The following is a 22284-nucleotide window of genomic DNA, read 5'->3' as shown; positions in this document are numbered from 1 at the left end:
ACAAATGGTCATATCTTACCATATCACTACATATATTCGATATAACATATCCAAGTATTCATCAAAAAAAGTTCATGTCAAAGTAGAGAAATTAACAAATTAGAAACAGAATCAGCTAAATATTATTTTACCTAATTCTCACTTTCCTTGTTTGGTTATTTTTCTCCCTTTTTAGGAGTTTGACTTGGCATATTGAATTCTTCCATCCATTATCGATATTGCAATTTGAGCTTTTGATGAGTAGTACAAAATATAATTCTTTTGTCAAACCAAAAAAAAAAAAAAAAAGAAAAAAAGAAAAAAACTTTTATTTAGCAAAAATAAACAATTAAATATTGCTCAAAAGGTGAACAATCGTTTTCTGGACAAAAACAGCTACAAATAAGCCAAAAAGTTACAACCAAACTCTATATCACCCAAAAAAAACACTAAAATAAAGCACCACGAAGACCAGACCTTATAATTAATTAATCACAATATCTCGAACTTCCACAATAAGATCTGTATGATCGCAACTTCAAGTTTTTTTTTTTTTTTTTTCATTTTTTCCCCCTGTTAAGCGTGGAAATTTTAAAACATTTTTTAAAATATATACAAATACATACACATACACGCGCAAAAAATGAAGTGAAAACCTCAAAATTATCTTCAGTTTAATTACCTTTATAAATTTCATTATTAATTATGACTAAGTTAACTTTTGTGATATTGATTCAATTTCGGATCTTGATTGCTATCATATGTAGATTCATGTATTAATTTTATTTTCTTAACAAGAATTATAATATTATTAAATAACAATCCTACCATTTAATTATTATATTCTCAAATATAGAAAATGCATAAACTCAAGCTAAGTTAAAATGATAATAATTAAGTTTAAATTGAAATTGAAAAATTGATTATCTATAATTTTATTATTTAATATTCAATAGTAAAATATCTAATATTTAATATAAAAAATAATTAATTTTTTTTCAGAAAAATATGTTATGATTTTTATCAATTATAAATATACATATTAATAATGTAACACCACGATCCAAACCACATCGGAATTCGTGCACGTTAACCGAGGTTGACCGTTGATCGAGTGGGTCAAAAGTTGACTTTTTGTTCCGGTTGAAATTTCTAGTTGACCATGGTACCGTGGCGAAGTGCATGATGTCCCGAGTTCGTAGACTAGTAGCACGTCGAAAACGAATCTACGGTTTGAAAGTTATGGGCAAAACAAGTCGAGGTACAAACTGTCCAAAAGGTGCTGGGAGTTGACTTTTTATCATTGTATAATTTTGTTTTGACTTTTGTATGGTTGTAAAGTACTCATCGATACGAGTTCATAGATTAGCGGCACGCTTAAATTGGACATTTGGTTAAAAAGTTATGGACGTGTGAAGTTCGCTAGATACCGTAATATTTTATTATATCTGGATTAAGTGTACAGTAACGCCACATGTTGTCACCTGATTGGTCCATGTGGGTGACCAGTGTCACCCACGGTGTCTTTTATTTGGCAAAAACGACGGGGAGGAAAGAGAGAGAGGAGAGAGAGAAGGAGAGAGAGAAACGACCGGCCGCCGAAATTGTCAAATTTTCAGGCCGATTCTTGCTACACGCGTCGGCCAAACTGGAGCGCCTCTCCATTTCCGGCCGAACTCCGAAATTTCACAATCACTGGTCGCCGGACGCGCCCAAAACGAGCCGGCGAAGCTCGACGGCGATTTTTCCCCTCCACCGCCGGCCACCGCCGTTTGACCCATTTTCGGCCACTTTCAAGCCACACGCGCCTGACCGGTCTCTCCCGTGGGAATTCCGGCCTACCCATCAAATTTCACGGCCATGGGACCTCCGACGCGCCGAGATCGGAGTATTTTCCGGCGAAGCGCCGAAAACCTTCAAATCCCGATCTCTTCGCCTTCCGGCCTCCGTTTGCCTCACAGCCGGTCCTATTGGAACCCTCTCCCCTCGATCTACAAAGCCCCCAAAAATCTCAGCCATCGGCCACCAGACGCGCCGCCACCGACGGCGGTTGCCGGTGACCGCGACGGCTCGCCGGGAATTACTGTTCCGGTGAGTACCCAGTCCCGTCTCCGGTCCCTCTCAACTAATTCCGACCTCCTGAATCCAAATCCGGCGTCCTTTTCCTCGACGGTTTGGGAGAAGCGAGGAGTTGAATCTCGAAAACTTTCCGGCGAGATTCCGGCCACCTCGGATCCGATCTTAGGGAAGTAAGACCGGATCCGTGATCCTCGTCACTCAAGCTTCGATTCGGTATATTATTCGTAATTTTTAGTTGTCGTTTGTGTTCGTTCCCCGGGTACCCATTTGGGAGTTATCCGATTAAAATATTAATATATTTGGTTGGTGTACTGTGGATGTTATAGGTGCACGTGTGGGTAGTAGAGTTGATCCTGCGGAGGATCTTAGCTGATATACGCGCTCAAGGTGAGTAACCCACCTTTAAAAATATTTTGGGCAATTAATTATATTTAATTGGTATTTAATGGATATTTGGAATTATGCTCATGTGGCGCAATTTAATTATAATTGTGGAAAATTATTATTTTATTGTGATTTAATTTTATTTATTACGCATGAGCAAGGTATTTTCAGTAATAAATCGTATGTGGTTTTAATATCATATTTGGGCATAATTGGTTTAAATATTTTAAGGAAATTGTTTGTTTAAATTGGTGGTTTGAATTTTATAATTATGCCCGTGGAATATTATTTATTGGACCTCATGTTACGAGAAAAATTATTTTTATTTGTTATTGATGGTTTCGTACCCGGTATGTTAAAGGAAAATATATGGGATGGTAAATTTGAAAACTGGTATATTTCCCACGGTGATTTTGGAAAATCGGTACGGTTATATTAATTTAACAATTATTTTAGACGCACTCATACAGTATTGGTGTTCCAATGTATATGTGGTTAGTGCGCAAGTTATTATGTCTCCCATGAGTTGCCATTGGACCGTGAGCAGGCAAGTTTGATATTGGCCACAGCCGCCCCCCTCCTTGGCCGGGATGACGGTTTCAGCAGCGGTACTGTCGGGACGCCGAAGTGCCGTTTGCAAGTTTCTCTCTTTAACCTCCCACCAGTCGGTGCTCGAGACGCTGGGTATCGGAGGGCATCACTGGTATATGGTGTGGTGTGTCAAGTATAAATTTTTGGATGGAAATTTCAAACCCCAAAGTGTTCAAAAATTATTTATTATATTTATTTACATTTTAATTATATTTGGGGTATTTATTTATTTATTGTTTATTAAGTTGTTTGATCCCTTGGTTTTCGGAAAATACGGATATCGGATTTTGTGAAAATGTTTTAAAAAGGAAACATTTCCAATGGAATAAATAGTGAGGGTTTTGAGAGAAATTATTACTTTCCATTGTTATTATTTTTTTTATCTATTTAATTGTCGGTATTAAATTAAATTTCCTTATTTGTTATATAATTAATATTAAAAGTTTTTAGTAGATAGGGTTACTCACTGAGATGATTAATATCTCACGTTTTTAAATTCCGTTCCCTTATATGCAAGGGGTGGTAGTTCGAGAAGTACCTTTGTACTCGTTTATTTCAATTGTAATATTTCTTTCATCTTTGTTGTATTCTATGCTTAATAGTACTTTATGAAGCTCTGTATACTGTTCTGGACACTTATGTATTATTTATGTACTGGATTACTGTTATTCCTACGAAGTGCTGTAAAATTGTAAAATCAATTTGTAGTATTGTGGGAGGAATAAGGGGATGAATATAGAAATGTGTTTTCAATGCAGGAAATTTGTGGTAAGTCCAACCCTTAGGGGAGGTTCTGCCAGATTTTCCGTTGGAGGGTCCGGTAGGGTTTTCCTGGGATCAGAGCTTGTCTAGGGTTCCGGTGAGAAATTTTGGACGGATCCTGACAAATAAAAATTATAAATATAAATAATAAACTATACAATGTAATTGTAATTGATAAGAATATTTTAAAATATATATAAAAGGAAATATCTTAAAATTAAAATAATAAAAAATAGGTTAGATGATAAAAGAGATTTAAGGGAATAGAATATCCCATTTAAATCAAGTTCTTTATTGAATCAACTAAATCTTTTATTTAAAGAGATAAGTTATTTTTGAAATCTATATTTTGACAATGAAATAAAAATATAGTTGAAAGTTATATTTTAAAATATAAATTTTAAAAATTAAAAATGAAATTAAAAAAATCAAACTGAAATTCAAAATCATATTTTAGTAAAGTCTTCACTTCTGTTAGATGAAGGCACAAAGGCGAAGCAAAAACAAAAATAATAATAATAAAAAAAATGCTAAAATTTAACACTTGGGAATTGGGCTTGGGGGGTCAAATCAATGCTAATCCATATTATTCTAAGGGTTTGTTTGGTATAGCTGATGAAAATATAGCTTTAGTTTATAAAACTTTGTACAATAGATTTTTTTGAAAAATAGCTTTTATTAAAAAATTAATAAGTGTTTCGCTGTAAATAAAAAAAATGTATTAAATGCTCAATAAGTTTGCATATAAGCTAAAAAAACTATTTTAAATGCTTATTACGTTTTAATATAAGCTAAAAAAAAAAAGAGATTTTCTAAAAAACCATTAAATCATAAATTACAAACTAATCAAGATCATTATCATGACAATAAGATCATAGACATATTGTACACATAAGGGGTATGGGGTACCGATATTCTTCTTCCTCATCCCCATCCCATCTACTTTATAGTCTTCTTCATCAAACCTCAATCAATAATTAAATTCATATCGAACTTTATCTAAATTCAAGTCCCTTTCACTTCCTCCATCAAGACAATTGAAATTGACACGAAATTCTCATTTTTACTTTAACAAGATTTGCTAAAACCTATATCGACCATTCCTCTCACTTAGTTTTGTTCATAGGAAAAAAAAAATAATTTCTCACTTGGAGTTGGAAATCAACTTCTCATCATAGGGCTTATAATTACACACTTCTGTTGCAACATATATGTTTAGAACCAAAGTTCAAAAAATCGGTATCAATGGAAATATCAAAAGTTTAAAATACAAAAATTTCCATAGAAATATTGAAAAATATCAAATATCGATAAAAAAATTATAAAAAATGATGGAAATTTGTTTTAAAAAATAGAAATTTTTACTAAAAGTTTAGAATTAACTTATTTAATCCATCAATGATCAAATTGATCATAAAACTTGCTAAAATATTGAATGGATGTTATATTCTTCTTAATGAATTGATTTATAATAAACATTAATGACCATTGATAAATTATTATTAATAAAAACATGTCAAAAATACATATATGATAAATTTATTTATTAACTAAAATATATGAAACGATTATTACAATTACATTATAGTTTATAAATGTTATCTTAATACCACATAGAATTTTTGGTGGTTGAAAATCATCGGTTTCTTCCGCATTTTGGTTCTGAGATGTGAAATATGAGAAGTAATTATAAAAAGATGTATCTCCTTAATAATTTTGCATATAATTATTAATATGCCAACCATATAGATCTTGTATTATCGGTTGACTATGTGCATAACTACTATTCTCTGATAGTTGAATTTGAGATGGTACTCATGAGTTGCTACTTGATGATATTTCATAAATATCAATTGAATAAGGATTATGAAAATGATTTACAACCCTATTGACCCAAAATTCATATAAATTGAATTCTTTTCTTGTTGTGACATCTCCATGTATATGTTTCATCATCTATTACCCACATTTGTAAAACAGATATTCACAACAATAAGATTTTTCAAGTTCAAAAATATAATCTATAATCTTTGTATTTTTGTTTTATTGATATTCAATAAGTAGAACTTATTAATGTTATTTAATTCAATTCATTCTATTTTGCTTATATCACTAAATGTTTAAAAGACAATTAAAGGGTAAAAAAATTATCAATAAAGTTAATTTGACAAAAAAATTTACAAAATATCAATAACATTTATGAATTTTTTAAAAAAATTAAAAAAAAAATTCTATGGATATTTTCGAAATTACAATGGAATTTTATGGAAATTTTAGCAATTTCCATGAAAATTATAAATTTTTTTAACCAAATTATTAATGATTTGATGTGGATATTTTTACGGAGATTTCCATTGAAATTTTGGAGAAATTTTAAAAATTTCAATGGATATTATAGAAATTCTATCTATTTCTATTTGGAACATAAATTTTATTTCGACCCCTTAAAAAAATAAAAATTTCAAAAAAAATTTGGATATTTTAAACCATGTTTAGAACAAAATCCCACATCGATCATTGCCTACTAATTAATTCTTTTAGGAAAAAATCACACTAATGTCTTCTCTGTTTTTCAAATTCTTAAAAAAAAAAAAAAAAAAAAAGAGTTACCACTTACATTTAATTTTTATTTTCAGTGTCAATTCTATTTCTACATTTAAAAAAAAAGAAAAAGTCATATGTAAATTGAGTGTATAAAAATACAAATGTCAATTATAAAATTTTTTATTGATTGTATATATTTGAAAAAAGAAAACTGACTATTTAGTGGGAAATTTTTTTTAAAAAAAATGTATAAAAGGGGCTGATATTGCAATATGAATGAATTGTAAGTAAGTATTTTTGTAATTTTTTGAATATACGAAAACATTTTTGTAAAACTAAAAAAAGAAAGAGGGTTTAACTGTAATTTTATTTCTTAATTTTTTTATATTAATTAACTATTAATTATTGTGATTTGTGATCGAGAATAAAAATATTTCACACCAAAATTGTTTTGTAGCCTTCAATTAATTAATTAAGCTGTGTGGCTGAAAACATTTTTTGTGATAAGCACGATTAATTACTGACACAAATATCACGACAAAATTCTTTTAATTACAAATTAACAAAATTTAAATTTAATGCCAAAATTCAACTGTGACTAGCTGTTTTATTTTTGTAATTTAATTTTTGCAGATTCCTCTTACAGAACATGATGACAATACACCTTAACTATCTGTAAGCGTGGCCTAATAAGAGCATCAAGTTAATTATTTGATATCTTATAAGAAATTATTGTACTGAAGCGACATCAATATAACAATTTATCTTCTGAACCATACTAATTTTTGTATTTTACTTTATAAACTATTGCTGTTCTATCACTTAAATTAATCTAATCATGCCATTTACTCCAATAAATTTAGCACAATTAGTCATATGGTATAAAAATAAAATAGAATAGTTACATATGATTAATTTCATTAGATTCATATATTAAAATGCGTATATGGTTGGAACTTGTACTTAACCGACAATAAAGCCAAATATAGTATGGTCAATAAGGGTAAACTCCAATTATAGATAAAAACAAAGCAAAGCCACATCCTTACACGTGGTCCTGGAAATCTAACAGCTAGAAAATATAAACCAAATATAATCTCCTAATGAAAATTACATCTCAAAATACAGTATTCTCAGAAGAAACTAATCTTCTTCTTCTCCTCCTCCTCCTCAGTGTAACAATCCTGTTGTTCTTCCGTATCAATCACTTGAGAAATTCTTGGTCTATATTCAAGTCTTCATCACTTCCACCAGGTCCATTTCCATGGCCAATTATAGGCAATATCCTTCAATTAGGAACCAAATCTCACCTCTCTCTCACACGCCTTGCTCAAACCTATGGCCCTCTCATCTCACTCAAATTCGGAAACCAGCTTCTCGTAATCGGTTCATCGCCTTCTGCTGCAATGGAGATTCTCAAAACCCATGATAGAAGTCTATCCGGCAGATATGTTCCAAACACTGTAGCTGCCAAGAGTCCGGAACTTGACAAATTTTCACTTGGATGGTCTCTAGAGTGCAATGAGTTGTGGAGGAACTTGAGGACCCTTTTTCGAGACGAGCTATTCTCAAGTAAAGCAATAGGTACTCAAGCTTGTATAAGAAAGAAAAAGGTAAAAGAAATGTTGGAATTTATAGGTAAAAGGCAAGGTCAGGTTGTGAAGATTAGAGAATTAGTGGCTGCTGTTGTATTCAATATGATTAGTAATATTGTGGCCTCAAAAGATGTTGTAAACTTGGAGGATGAGAGTGAAAATGGGGAGATTATTAGGCTTTTGAGGAACGTTGTGGAGCTTGCTTCTACTCCAAATATATCTTATATTTATCCTATCTTGGCGCCATTAGATCTGCAAGGGTTGAGGAAGAAAGCCATGGAACAACATGAAAAGAGCATTAAGATGTGGAAGGAAATCATCAAAGAAAGGAAGGAGATTAAAAAAAGCTGCATTAGTGATTCAACTCATCAACATGATTTACTTGATGCTATCATCAACAAAGGTTGTCCTGAAGATCAAGTTAATGTGCTTTTTCTGGTATGACTTCTTCTCCCTTGCTATCTTCTTTACCCCTACCACTGTAAAATATGAGTAGAGCATTGCTATACTGTGATCACCACTGGTTCTGCTTCTTGCAATTTATATGATGAATGTAATTTTATTTAAGTATTAATATTATCCTTATTTTTTTCAATTTTTTAACTAAAAATTTATACAGGAATTATAAATTTACAGTATTTTCTCATTCTGTAAATTAAGAAATATCATGTTGACTATTGTTTCTATCAAATATCGATCATCAATAGTGACAAAACAATATAGTACTAAGGGGCAGAATATTATAATTAAATATGTGCTTGCAACACATGTTCTGTGAACGATATGTGCTGGATAAGCCAAATTTTTTATATGACACTTCTTATTGCAATTCAAATTTGTCATTTACTCACGAAACTTATTGATGCTTGGACTAACTAGACATAATTATACAGGAGTTGTTTGTTGATGGAACAGACACTAGCAGCATAGCAATTGAGTGGACAATGGCAGAACTAATTAAGAATCCAAGGTGATTGAAGATTGTTGAAGATGAGCTTGCTAAAGAAATCAACCAAGAAGATTTCATCGCAGAATCCCATGTTCCCAACTTAACATACCTTCAAGCTTGTATTAAAGAAGCCTTGAGATTGTATCCTCCTGTACCATATCTCCTCCCACATCGAGCAGTTGAGTCATGCCAAGTTATGAACTACACCAATCCTAAGGACTCGATGATTCTGATGAACCTCTGGGCCATTGGAAGAGACCCCAATTACTGGGATGATCCATCAGATTTCAAACCAGAAAGGTTTTTGAATTCAAGTTTGAATTTCAAAGGGAATGACTTCCAATTGATACCTTTCGGTTCAGGGAGGAGAATTTGCCCTGGCTTACCAATGGCTGCTATGCATGTTCCTTTGATTGTTGCTTCCCTCATTCATTTCTTTGATTGGTCTCTTCCATTGGGAAAGGATCCAAGGGACTTGGATATGACTGAGAAATCTGGTCTTGATATGGTGAAGAAAGTGCCTCTCCTCCTTCTTCCTAGAACTAAATTTTAAGCGTAAGATAACTTTTCCCCCCAGATTTATGTATAATATAATTAAGTACATTAATGTGTTGTGCTAATCAATATAGTCTGGTTTTGTGATAGATGGTGTCTTAATTTGGTATAAGAATTTAGAGACTATGAATTAAATTTAAATTTAGTTAAATATTTTTTTAAAAAGTTTAACAATGCATTTAAACTTTTAATATTTTTAAATTCAACTTTGCCATGTAAGATAGGGAAACCAATGTCTATGTAATTAAGTGGATAGATAACGAGTGTGTTATCAGCAAAGGATGACCAATTTAGCATTTTCAAATAATATTAGCTGCTTGACCGGGCAAGTTATTGTATATAATTGAATCTTCACGTGTTCCAAAACATAAACATTACAGTGTATCAATAAAAATACCCAAATAGAGTTAGTAAGCTCTATAGTTTAACAAAAAAAGACAAAAACAATGCACTGTCCCTCAGGCTGGAGGTGCTTTGCCTATTATAGGCCATCTTCATCTCTTTGATGGTCAGCAACTGACCCACAAAATATTACGATCCATGGCAGACAAGTATGGACCTGTTTTCACCATAAAGCTAGGTTTTCATAGGGTTTTGGTTCTAAATAGTATAGAAACAGGAAGGGAATGTTTTACTGTCCATGACAAGGTCTTTTGCTCGGACCAAGTGTTGCTGCTTCAAAGTTGCTTGGCTATGACTATGCTATGTTTGGCTTCGCTCCTTATGGTGATTATTGGCGCGTGGTTCGAAAGATCGCTACTATCGAACTTTTATCCAACCATCGACTTGGTAAGCTCAGGCATATTCGAGCATCGAAGGTGCAAACTACTATCAAAGAGCTTTACAAATTGTGGGTTAGTAAAGGCGGTGAAGGAGGTGGAGTTCTGGTGGATATGATGAAATGGTTTGGGGATTTGAGGCATAATATCAGTTTGAGAATGATAGGAGGGAAGATATATTTCGGAGTTGATGCTGAATTTGAGGACGAAGAAACAAGGCATTGCAAGAAATTGATAAGGGATTTTATTTGTCTATTTAGTGTGTTTGTGTTGTTTGATGCTATACCTTCTCTTGGCTGGTTGGATATTAATGGATATGAAAAAGCCATGAAAAAAACTTCAAAAGATTTGGACATCTTGCTAGGAGAGTGGTTAGAAGATCATAAGCAGAAGAGATTAATAGGTGGAGAAGACAAAGAAGAACAGGATTTCATGGATGTAATGCTAAACATCCTAGATGATTCAACGAAACATCTCTGGTTTTGATGCTGACACAATTATTAAGGCTACTTGTTTGGTAAGAAACTCTAGCTACTAGACTAATAAACAATTTTTTTTTTCTCTAAAGATCTCTAAAATTAGCACGGTAACAAAAACTCATTTAAGATAACTTTTGTTTCTTCAGAAAAGATTCTTAAAAAGTTACATTTTATTGATTTTGGTTTTAAGCTCTTCAACCAAACTGTCCGAGCATTCTTAAACTTACGATCCTCAAAAGCTAGAAATTGCATTACAGAAGCCATGCCAAACATTGATTAAACATTTTGCTGAAGTACTTGGCTCTTAGAAGTCTCTCATTAATTTTGGGGTATTATACATAGAATGTACAATTACTTGGTGAGCATGTACCTGTACATATATATACTTGGTCAGTTTTGAGTGAATAATTTGTCTTAATTCTTGTCTCCTACATAAAAATAAATAAAAAATAAAAAATAAAATATATATATATATATATATATATTCATCAAACACCTTGACCTCAAAACATAAAAAGGAAATGACAAGAGCATATCATGGAGTAGCTAGAAAATTTATACCTACCATTGACCTGTGGCTGATAAGAAACTTTGTCTTATTGCATATGCAGAACCTTTTATTAGGAGGCAGTGACAGCATTATGGTTTCGATAACATGGGCTCTATCATTACTACTGAACAATCCCCAAGCTCTAAAGAAGGCACAAGATGAGCTAGAAATGGTTGTTGGAAAACACAGACACGTGGACGAATCAGATGTCAAGAACCTAATCTACCTCCAAGCCATTGCAAAAGAAACTTTACGTCTTTATCCACCCAATCCCATGATTAGTCTTAGAACTGCAATGGAAGACTGCACTCTGTCATCCGGCTACTTCATCCCCACCGGTACTCGTTTGATCGTGAATGTATGGAAAGTTCAACGCGACGAGCGTGTTGGCCAAGTCCGGATGATTTCCAGCCAGAGAGGTTTTTCACAATTCATAAACAAGTGGATGTGAGGGGTAAAGATTTTGAGTTTATTCCTTTTGGATCCGGAAGGAGGTCATGTCCAGGTATATCAATCTCTCTCCAGGTTATGCATTTGGCTTTGGCTAGTTTCTTGCATAGTTTTGAAGTTTCTAAACCTGTACTCAATGAAGATTTGGACATGACAGAGAGCTGTGGGTTGACAAATATGAGAGCAACACTCCTTCTAGTTTTTGTTACTCCACGTCTTAGTTCTAATCTTTATGAACATTAATTTAATTGCATGGAAATTTTATGACTATTTGCAGGATCAAGGTGTTTGAGACTGTATTGGGATAATTAGTCATGCATTTGGTTTTTTGTTGAGTTGAATGTCATGCATAATATAAACTATGTCGTAATGTATCCAATTGCAATTATATATACATATATATTATAATATCAAAATGCGACAAATATCAACTTGTTTACCAGCTTCTTGAATACCTGTAGTGATATTATATTTTTATTGGTTTCGTTCTAAAGTTAAACATCTTATACAATGTTATTTAATTTGTCAATCATTCATATTTATTAGTATTTAAAATATTGATAAATATAAGTCTTTTGTCAAACAAAAAAAAACACTTTTATTTAGTAAAAAAGGAGCAATTAAATATTGCTCAAAGGGTAAACAATCATTTTCTGGACAAAAACAGCTACAAATAAGCCAAAAACTTAAAACCAAACTCAATATCAACAACTGCGACCAAATAAAAATACTAAATTAAAACACCACGAAGATCAGACCTTATAATTAATTAATCACAATATCTCCAACTTCCACAATAAGATCTGTATGATTGCAACGTCAAGTTTTTTTTTTTTTTTTTTTTTTCCCCTCTTAGGCCTGCAAATTTTAAAACATTTTTTAAAATATATACAAATACATACACATTCACGCACACAATACGAAGTAAAAACCTCAAACTGATCTTCAGTTTAATTACCTTTATAACTCCCCCCCCCCCCAAACAATGACATGGAACGATAAAATAGGCGTTGAAACGGCACCGCGGGTTCTCTTAAACGACTCTCTTTGAGACGTCGTTTTATCTCCTTCTTTCGCTTTCCTTGCTATCTCTGATGCTTTCTGGGCCATGGCTTAGAATGGGCTGCTGAAAATCCCAATGGGTTGGGGTTGGGGGGTGAAGTGCCGGTGGACATGGTTTCTACAGCCTCCGTTGACTCACTGCTATAATGGATTTCCAATTCCTCAACCACTATCATCAAACGGAGCTCCGGTAATGGATTCTTTTCACCCAAGTTGAAAATTTTCTTATAAATTTTTCCCTTCAAATTGTAATTTTCTTCAATTTAGCTACTGAAAATGTGGGTAGTTCATGGATTTTTGAATTTTAGGATTTTTGTTTTTTATTTTTTATTTATTTATTTTGTAGCTGCCGAAAATGTGTGTAGGTTTATACTTTTGATTGTGCATTTGTTTATATATTTGAACTGAATTTTCTAGAAAAAAAAAAAAAAAAAAAAAGTGCTTTAAGAGGAACTTTCTAAGTTAATTAATCTGATTAAGATAAATAGGAGTTGCGCTCCACCTAAATAAAGGCTTTAGAATTTGAAATCTTCCCCATTTGCAATCCAAAGCTGAGATTGAAATCTGCTACAATTTCCCAAATATATGATAAGAACATGAATTTTGGTGGGATGTTATATGATTATTATCATCCCCAGGCAACATTTGAGAGAAGCAGGGAGAGGAGGAATGTGGCTGATTCAGCTGCAGATTTTTTCTCAAACTTAAATAGACCTATAGTTTTACTTTACAAACCTTGTGTTTAGTCTTTTTGGAACTTGGTTAAGCATTTTGATTTCCTTAGTTCTGTTCTTTTGTTTCTCTACTTTACAAATTACTTCTGTTGGGAGTTCAACTTGAATTTTTGACCGGTACTACATGAGGAACAGTTAGGAAACCGATAATTGGTTTAAGGTGCGAAAGTCAATTTTCAGTTACAAATAACAAAGTAGATTTAAGTATTCTTTCACATTACTATCTATAAAAAATTTTAGAGTGGTTGAACTACTCATGTTGAGAATTTCTGTGGCAATTATTCAATGATAATTTGAAAAGGAAATGTATTAATTAAGACAAAATTTCTATTAATTAATTGAGTTAATTAATAGTCTAGACATGTATGTTGTTTCTAGAACTGAGGTTTGTACAATGCAAACGTGTAGTGTATAATCATAGTTTGACAAGGGAAATGTGGGGGTCAGTTGCTAATATTTTAGTCATTAACTCAATCATTTAACAATAAACAAATACAATATGCTAATCAAGATTGCGATTGACAACCAGATCACAGACCTGTTGTATAGAAAATACTGAACACCTTTTTATATCACCCATTAAAGTGATGATTTGGATACCGGTTTTGCCAGTTTTGATTGCAAAACTGCAGATGGTGTTTATGAAAATCATGTCTTAAGCTCTGTTTGTAGATAAAGCCAATCTTCTCCTTAAATTAATTGAGTCAATTAATAGTCTGGACATGTATGTTGTTTCTAGAACTGAGGTTTGTACAATGCAAACGTGTAGTGTATAATCATAGTTTGACAAGGGAAATGTGGGGGTCAGTTGCTAATATTTTAGTCATTAACTCAATCATTCAACAATAAACAAATACAATATGCTAATCAAGATTGCGATTGACAACCAGATCACAGACCTGTTGTATAGAAAATACTGAACACCTTTTTATATCACCCATTAAAGTGATGATTTGGATACCAGTTTTGCTAGTTTTGATTTCAAAACTGCAGATGGTGTTTATGAAAATCATGTCTCAAGCTCTGTTTGTAGAGAAAACCAATCTTCTCCTTATCCTCCTAATCTTACCTTTCCTATTCATCATCCTCAAGCTCTTCAAATCTTCATCCATATCCAAATCTTCATCACTTCCACCTGGTCCATTTCCATGGCCAATTGTTGGCAATATCTTCCAAATTGGAAAGGAGCCTCACCTGGCTTTCACAAACTTAGCTAAAACCTATGGCCCCCTCTTCTCACTCAGATTGGGAAATCAGCTTCTCATTGTGGGCTCATCCCCCGATGCTGCAATGGAAATTCTCAAGACCCAAGATCGCTACTTATCTGGTCGATATATTCCTCATGTTGTACCAGCTAAGAGTTTGGAACTTAACAATTTTTCACTTGGATGGACATTGGAGTGCAATGAGCACTGGAGGAACTTACGTACCATTTGTCGAGGAGAGCTATTCTCAAGCAAAGCAATAGCTACTCAAGCTTGTATAAGAGAGAAAAAGGTATTGGAAATGTTGGAATTTATTGGTAAAATGCAAGGTCAGGTGGTAAAAATTAGAGATTTAGCACATGGTGTTGTATACAATATGATCAGTAATATTCTGATCTCAAGAGATCTTATAAACCTGGAGGATGAAAGTATAAATGGGGAGATGAGTAGGCTTGTGAGGAATATTATGGAGTTGAGTTCTACTCCAAATATATCTGATATCTATCCTATATTAGGTCCATTGGATGTACAAGGATTAAGAAAGAAGTCCATGGAACTATATGATAGGGGCCGTAAGATGTGGGAAGCTATAATCAAAGAAAGAAAGGAGATTAGAAAATTTAGTGATGCTTCAACTGATCAAGATTTTCTTGATGCTCTAATCAACACTGGTTGTCCCGAGGTTCAAGTGCATATGCTGCTGTCTGTATGATTTCTTCTCCTATCTATCTTGTCCCGCTCACTGCAAAATAATATATATATATATATATATATATTTAAATTACTGTATATTTACTTACCAAATATTTTGATGTAATGCATTTTGTCACAATAATTTGTTGTAAAACAATTTATATTAATTAAACTCCCCTGTTGTAAAATATTATATGGTCACTACATTTTACCAAATATAGTATAGATACGAAAATATAAAAGTTTTTGTAACTAAATGTAATTTTGATTACAAGATTAAGTTAATCTGAATCGCCAGAAAGCACTTTGAGTCACAAATTTTTTTTAGTTATACTCTTAACTGTTAATTTTATTTGATCACAAAATCACAACTTTTTGTGATAACTTTTACTTTTGAAATTATTTGACTGAAGTGTATACCTCCTTGCCAGCTCATGAACTACTCGTGAAACTCAACGTTCAACAGCATGATTTATGGATGGTTTGACTGATTGAGATGTATTTGCAGGAGCTGTTAACTGCTGGCACAGACACTAGTAGCTCGACAATCGAGTGGACATTAGCAGAGCTAATTAGAAATCCTAGATGCATGAAGATTGTTGAAGAGGAACTTGCTAGAGAAATCAGCCAAGACTTGGTAAAAGAATCCCATCTACCCAACTTAACATACCTTCAAGCTTGTGTTAAAGAAGCCATGAGGTTACACCCATCCGCACCACTTCTTCTCCCTCATCGAGCTGTTGAGTCTTGCCAAGTTATGACTTACACCATTCCAAAAGACTCCATGGTTCTAGTGAATTTTTGGGCTATTTCGCGAGACCCCGATTACTGGGAAGACCCATTAGTCTTCAAACCAGAGAGGTTTCTGAACTTGAGTTTGGATTTCAAAGGGAATGACTTCCAATTGATACCCTTCGGTTCAGGGAGGAGAATATGTCCTGGCTTATCGATGGCTGCCAAGCATGTTCCTTTAGTTGTTGCTTCCCTGATCCATTCTTTTAATTGGTCTCTTCCAAATGGAATGGATCCAAGAGACTTGAATATGACTGAAAGATACAATATTACTATGATGAAGGAAAAGCCTCTCCTCCTCATTCCCAAAACTAAATTTTAAGTAAATTTTATGTAGAATATATCTCCTTTGCGTGAATCAATAAAACAATATGGTTTTATTGTTGTTTCCAATTTATGCAATTTAGTTACAGCCAACTGGCATATTTATGCATTTCTGAGCTAATATTTTCTTGTTGCAAGTCTCCTAGACAAGTTATGATGTTACATTTTCAGATCATCTACTGGAGAAGAAGAAGAATTGATTGAAATTTTTATTTATTTATTTATTTTTAATGTAAGAAAAAAGGACAGAGGGCATAGTTTGAGCATGTGAGAGTATGTATAAAAAGTCTCATAGACCTGGGACTACATAGTTCCTAGGCACAAACATGTGTGGAATCCATATGTGGAGTCCTGACAAGTTTTGTGTCCAGAGATTTTGTAGTCCTGGACCATGAGTTTATTTTTGCATTATTCTAGTTACTCTTCGATCAATAGTTTAAAAAAATTTCAATAGCCGGGAGAAAATAGCGTTATACCATGCCCTCGTCTTGTAAAGTCAAAGCAAATATTGGGCCTTTTTTTTTTTTTTTTTGTGTGATAGCAAATATTGATGTTAGAGGAAAGAAACTATTTAGAGAGTTAATTATTAACCAATTGAATTTATTTTGACTTTTTTCTTTCTTGTTTTCATTTTGTTTTGGGTTGTTTTGTGGAAAAATAAGTAAATAATTAATAAAAATTGGATTGGATTTCCATAATTTTGATTTTTCTAAATACCATCAGTAGAAATCACATAATGTCTGTTATCAATTTGAGCGTAGCGGGCAAAAAATCAAAGCTTTGGGTGCATTTTTTGATAGTTTTTGTGCATTGCCGCACTGCCACTCGAACCTGGACAAGGATGGAACAGAAGCATGATTTAGGCCAGCTCGACTGCGATCTTGGCCGCAGTTTTGGGTGCATTGAAAGTTCGAGAGACAGAGTAAAAAATAAATGTTTATTTGCTTTGCTAGTTTTTAAATTATGTCCATAATTGCACTTTGATACTTTTTTTTTTTTGGTTTTTATTTTTCATTTTTTAAGCATTTTACTTCTTAAACTGTATTTTTAATCTAATTCATTGTTGTTTTGAAACATTTAATACATTTGTTATAACAAGAAAGGAATAAAATTACAATATCCAACAATTTCACAAGATTCTTACATGTTAAATCAAATGTACTGCACATCTCAAAATTGTTAAAAATAAATAAAAATAGTTTAAGGATTAAAAGGTACTAAATATTGAAACTTAATCACTGAAGTATCAAAAAATAAAAAATATAAGGACCACAGGACCAAAGTTGTTGTGGATATTGGTCAAGGATTAACATAGCTAAAATTCCAAAATCAAAAAATAGTTTGAGGAGTTTAGTGATATTAAATATTGACCCTTTTATTTAATTGTCCATGTCCATAGTCCTTTTTTTTTTTAAAAAAAAATTTTTTGTGATAAATTGAGGTGGGATTTAGCACCAAGCTTAATCCAATGCAGACCTGGTAGGTTAACAACAATGACCACTACCATCTGAATTGTTGAGAAAGGAACTGCCGACAAATGTTAAAACTCAATCCATATCCAACATGTTAATATATATATATATATATTTATATTTCCAACATTCTGTCGATTTATTCATATTAAAACCTCAAAAATGTTTTCTCCCTCCGACCATTGGCCATCATAACTTGATGGATGATTATCACTATCAAGCCCTTCATAAATGGCACCAAATACCTGCTTCATAGCTTCTATATTTAAAGAACCAGAGCCACTGAAAATCCATCCGCCTCACAACCCCAAAATAGGCTAATTCATAACTATCACCATTTAATCACTTTAATAAATTGCAGTTTTATTAAGAACTAAAATAACAGTTTATATAATACAGGAAACAGCCATGTAAGCCCTTCTTTCATTCAAAACGATAAAGTTTGACGTGTCAAATTATAAGCCACAAAATTTGTTTCACAATGAGTAAATGAATATCTAAAACTGCCATTAACAGGTAACAAACTTTTAATATCATGTACTGTTTTTTAAGAAAATATATAATATTTGTAGATATGTTGATATATCATAGAAAATGAAAACAAATATGTAAAATAAGGGATAAAATTATTGTTCTTTTATCAATAAAGTAAAACATTTAAAAATAATACATACACACACACACACACACACGATTAATATCAATTGCGGTCTCTCAAGTTTTTTTAATTTTTTTAATGTCAAATTTAATCTTTGATTTTTTTTGACAATTCAACAAAAGCCACTATCGAGTCAGCCGTTTAGGATGTATACTCTCTCTCCTATGTTGCAGGATGAACCACCTTCACAAACAAAATTTTAAAAAAAAACATATTAATAAAAATAATAGAAGTAATTATAAGTCATTATACTCAATAAATAATTACCCTCACTAAGAAGTAATTATACACAATAAATAATTTTTTTTTTCAAAAAAAACATGTTTAAACTTAACTACGCAATTTTTTTAGATATTAATATACATATATATATATATATATAAATATTGTAATAGGCAATAATATCTCTAATAAATATAAAGTTGATATGTTCTGAACACTTTAGCTGCTATAAATCCAGAACTTAACGAATTTTTGCTTAGATGGTCTCTAAAGTGCAATGAATTATGGAAGAGCTATTCTCAAGCAAAGCAATAGGTACTTGAGCTTGTATAAGAGAGAAAAAGGTAAAAGAAATGTTGGAATTTATAGGTAAAAGGTAAGGTCAGGTTGTGAAAATTAGAGATTTTGTAGAACTAGACTAGATTGAACTGAATTATTTTAAATCAAATTGTAGTATTTTAAATTTAGTTCAATATGATAGGATAAGATCTCCAATAGTCCAGTCCACTCCAATCTAATTCTGTAATAAAAACCGGTAATTAGTGGTTGTTGTATTTAATATGATTAGTAACACTGTGCTCTCAAATGATGTAGCGAACTTGGAGGATGAGACTGAAAATAGGGAGATGAATAGGCTTGTGAGAAATGTTGTGGAGCTTGTTTATACTCCAAATATATCTGAGATTTGTCCTACTTTGGCTCCATTGGATCTACAAGGGTGAAAGAAGAAAGGTATTGAACAACATGAAAAGAGCAATAAGATATGGAAGGAGATCATCAAAGAAAGGAATGAGATTAGAAAAAGTGGTATTGATGATTGAACCCAAAGTGATTTACTTGATGCTATCATTAACAGTGGATGCCTTGAAATCAAGTCAATGTGCTTTTTGGTATGGCTTCTTCTCCTTTACTATCTTCTTTACCCCTAGCATTTTCGAAGATGAGTAGAATATTGTGATCACCATTAGTTCCACATACAATTGATACGATTGTATTAATTGATTTTATTTATTTTTGTTTTAAATAAAAAATTATATGAGAAAGATAAACCTATAGCTCTTTTGTAATTCTGACAATTAATAATTATCATGTCAGTTACCCATTGTACCAATATCAATCATCATTTGTGACAAATAATATAATATCAAACTGACAAAATGTTTTTTATATATACATATATATATATATATATATATATATTGTTAAAAACAAAATATTATAATTAAATTTACTACAAACAACATTTGTTACTAAAATTAATTATTATTGCTAAAAGCCATTTACTGTGCTTAAAAGTAGTTTTAGCCACGCAATTGATTGTGGCTAGAAAACCTATGGCCAATGTTCATTTTTTGTAGCTTTACTGAAGAAATTTATTGATGTTTGGACTAATTAGACATATGCATTTTACAAGAGTTACATATTGCTGCAAAAGACAGTTGCAGCTTTGCAATTGAGTGGACAATGGCAGAACTAATTAGGAATCCAAGATGCTAAAGGATTGTTAAAGATGAACTTGCTAGAGAAATCAACCTAGAAGATTTCATAGCAAAATCCCATGTACCCAACTTAACATACATTCAAGCTTGTATTAAAGAAGCATTGAGATTGTATCCTTCTATACCATTTCTCATCCCATATCGAGTAGCTGAGTCATGCCAAGTTACAAACTATACCATTTCTAAGGACTCAATGATTCTGATGAACCTCTGGGCCATTGAGGAGATCCCAATTATTGGGAGATCCACTAGAGTTCAAATCGAAAAGGTCTTTGAATCTGAGTTTGGATTTCAAAGGGAATGACTTCCAGTTGATACCTTTTGGTTCAAGGAGGAGAATTTGCCCTAGCTTACTAATGGCTGCCATTCATATTCCTTTAATTGTTGCTTCTCTCATTCATTTCTTTGATTGGTCTCTTCCATAGGGAAAGGATCCAAAGGACTAGGATATGATTGAGAAATTTGGTTTTGATATGGTGAAAAATGTACCTCTCCTCCTTGTTCCAAAAACTAAATTTTAAGTATAAGAACGAAAAACTAAATTTTAAGTATAAGAACCTTTCCTCCCAATTTTATGTATAATATATGTAAGTCCTTTTTGTTGTTCAATCAATATAGTATGGTTTTATGTCCCTATAATATTTCTACAACTTCTTTCTTTCTTTTTTTTCTTTCTTTTTTTTTTTTTTTTGAAATATATTAAATTTAGGGAGAGGGATCCTTTTACCTGTAGATATGATGAAACCGCAAGCTTAAGAGAGTTAAACAAGAGTGGCCATTGCCAAAATATCTTTAAAGTTGACTAGTATTAGGAGTTAGTGTTTAAAAAAATTAAAAAAGAATTTATAATTTTGGCAGTATCAGCTACTTTATTATGAAGAAATCTTTTGAGTGGCTGCCTCATAGGTAAGAAAGCTTGTTGTTGGCTAGGTTGAGTTAGCAATAATAAATTATGTCATTATAGAATGAGTTGACACCTTTAACTTTGCATGAGCTAATGTCTTAAACATTAAGCTAAAAAAACGTAAGGCAGTTAACTAGATTTTTCAAATCGAGAAGTTTCCCAATGTATTTTCATCACATATGTAAAGCCTATAAATAGGCAAAGCCACTTCCATGTAATGTAAGCCAATCAAGCCATTTAAGTACATTGATAAAATCAAAGCATTAAGTCATTCCTTCTCTCCTAAATTCTCTTGGTCTCTCCTCTCAATTTTTTGAATATCATTCCAATTAATTCAAGTCCTTTTCAAAATCAAAATTGTCTAACCTCCAAGCTACTTTTCAATAGATTCCATAATAATGCAAAAAATTTTGGTATCATAGCCTTGTTTTAATCACCCAATAAAATAGCCATGGTAGCCAATAACCAATTTACTTTTAGTTATGCTCAAAATCTAGCTGATTCTCATCTTTACCTATAAGAGTTATGATTTTTAGTGCATTCAAATGAGGACTCTCATTATCTTATAAGATTTATGGGATATAATTCAAGAAGGCTATAATGAGCCTCCGAGTCCAGAACAACTACAGTCATGGATAGAAGCAACGAGGAAGGAGTCCAAGCAAAGCATCCAAAGATATGCACCAGTATTACCTTTCATTTAACAAGAGGCAAGCCAAAGTATCTTCCCTAAAATATCAAATGTAACAAAATCTAAAGTTGCATAGGAAACAATAATTTGGAGGCCACGAAAAGATAATCACTATTAAATTTTAAACTCTTTGGAGAGAATTTGATAATTTGACGATGAAGGATAATGAAACTACTTAAAAAATTTATTTTAGAGTTTTGGCAATTACAAATAAATTAAAAGTTATGGAGATACTATTACAAATCAAAAACTTGTATAGAAAAATATTAAGATGTTTACCAGCACAATTTGAGCATGTTATTACAACTATAGAAGAATCCAAAGAATTGAAA

At 32.2% G+C, this 22284-nt stretch overlaps 1 protein-coding gene and 2 pseudogenes across 1 annotated transcript; all 3 read left to right on the top strand.

Annotated features, from left to right (window-relative positions):
- Positions 1 to 7442: 7442 nt before the first annotated feature.
- Positions 7443 to 9989, top strand: LOC107430025 ((S)-N-methylcoclaurine 3'-hydroxylase isozyme 1-like; annotated as a pseudogene).
- Positions 9490 to 12106, top strand: LOC125419083 (cytochrome P450 CYP82D47-like; annotated as a pseudogene).
- Positions 12107 to 12954: 848 nt separating this feature from the next.
- LOC107430028 ((S)-N-methylcoclaurine 3'-hydroxylase isozyme 1) lies at positions 12955 to 16615 on the top strand. Its single transcript, XM_048463382.2, has 2 exons — positions 12955 to 15403; positions 15899 to 16615. The coding sequence occupies exons 1-2, from the start codon at positions 14441 to 14443 to the stop codon at positions 16502 to 16504; spliced, it is 1569 nt and encodes a 522-aa protein (XP_048319339.1). The 5' UTR covers positions 12955 to 14440; the 3' UTR covers positions 16505 to 16615.
- Positions 16616 to 22284: the final 5669 nt, after the last annotated feature.

The sequence above is a fragment of the Ziziphus jujuba genome, chromosome 6 (assembly GCF_031755915.1).
Source record: "Ziziphus jujuba cultivar Dongzao chromosome 6, ASM3175591v1".
Classification (NCBI taxonomy): Eukaryota; Viridiplantae; Streptophyta; class Magnoliopsida; order Rosales; family Rhamnaceae; genus Ziziphus; species Ziziphus jujuba.
This window is presented reverse-complemented; position numbering and strand designations above follow the sequence as displayed.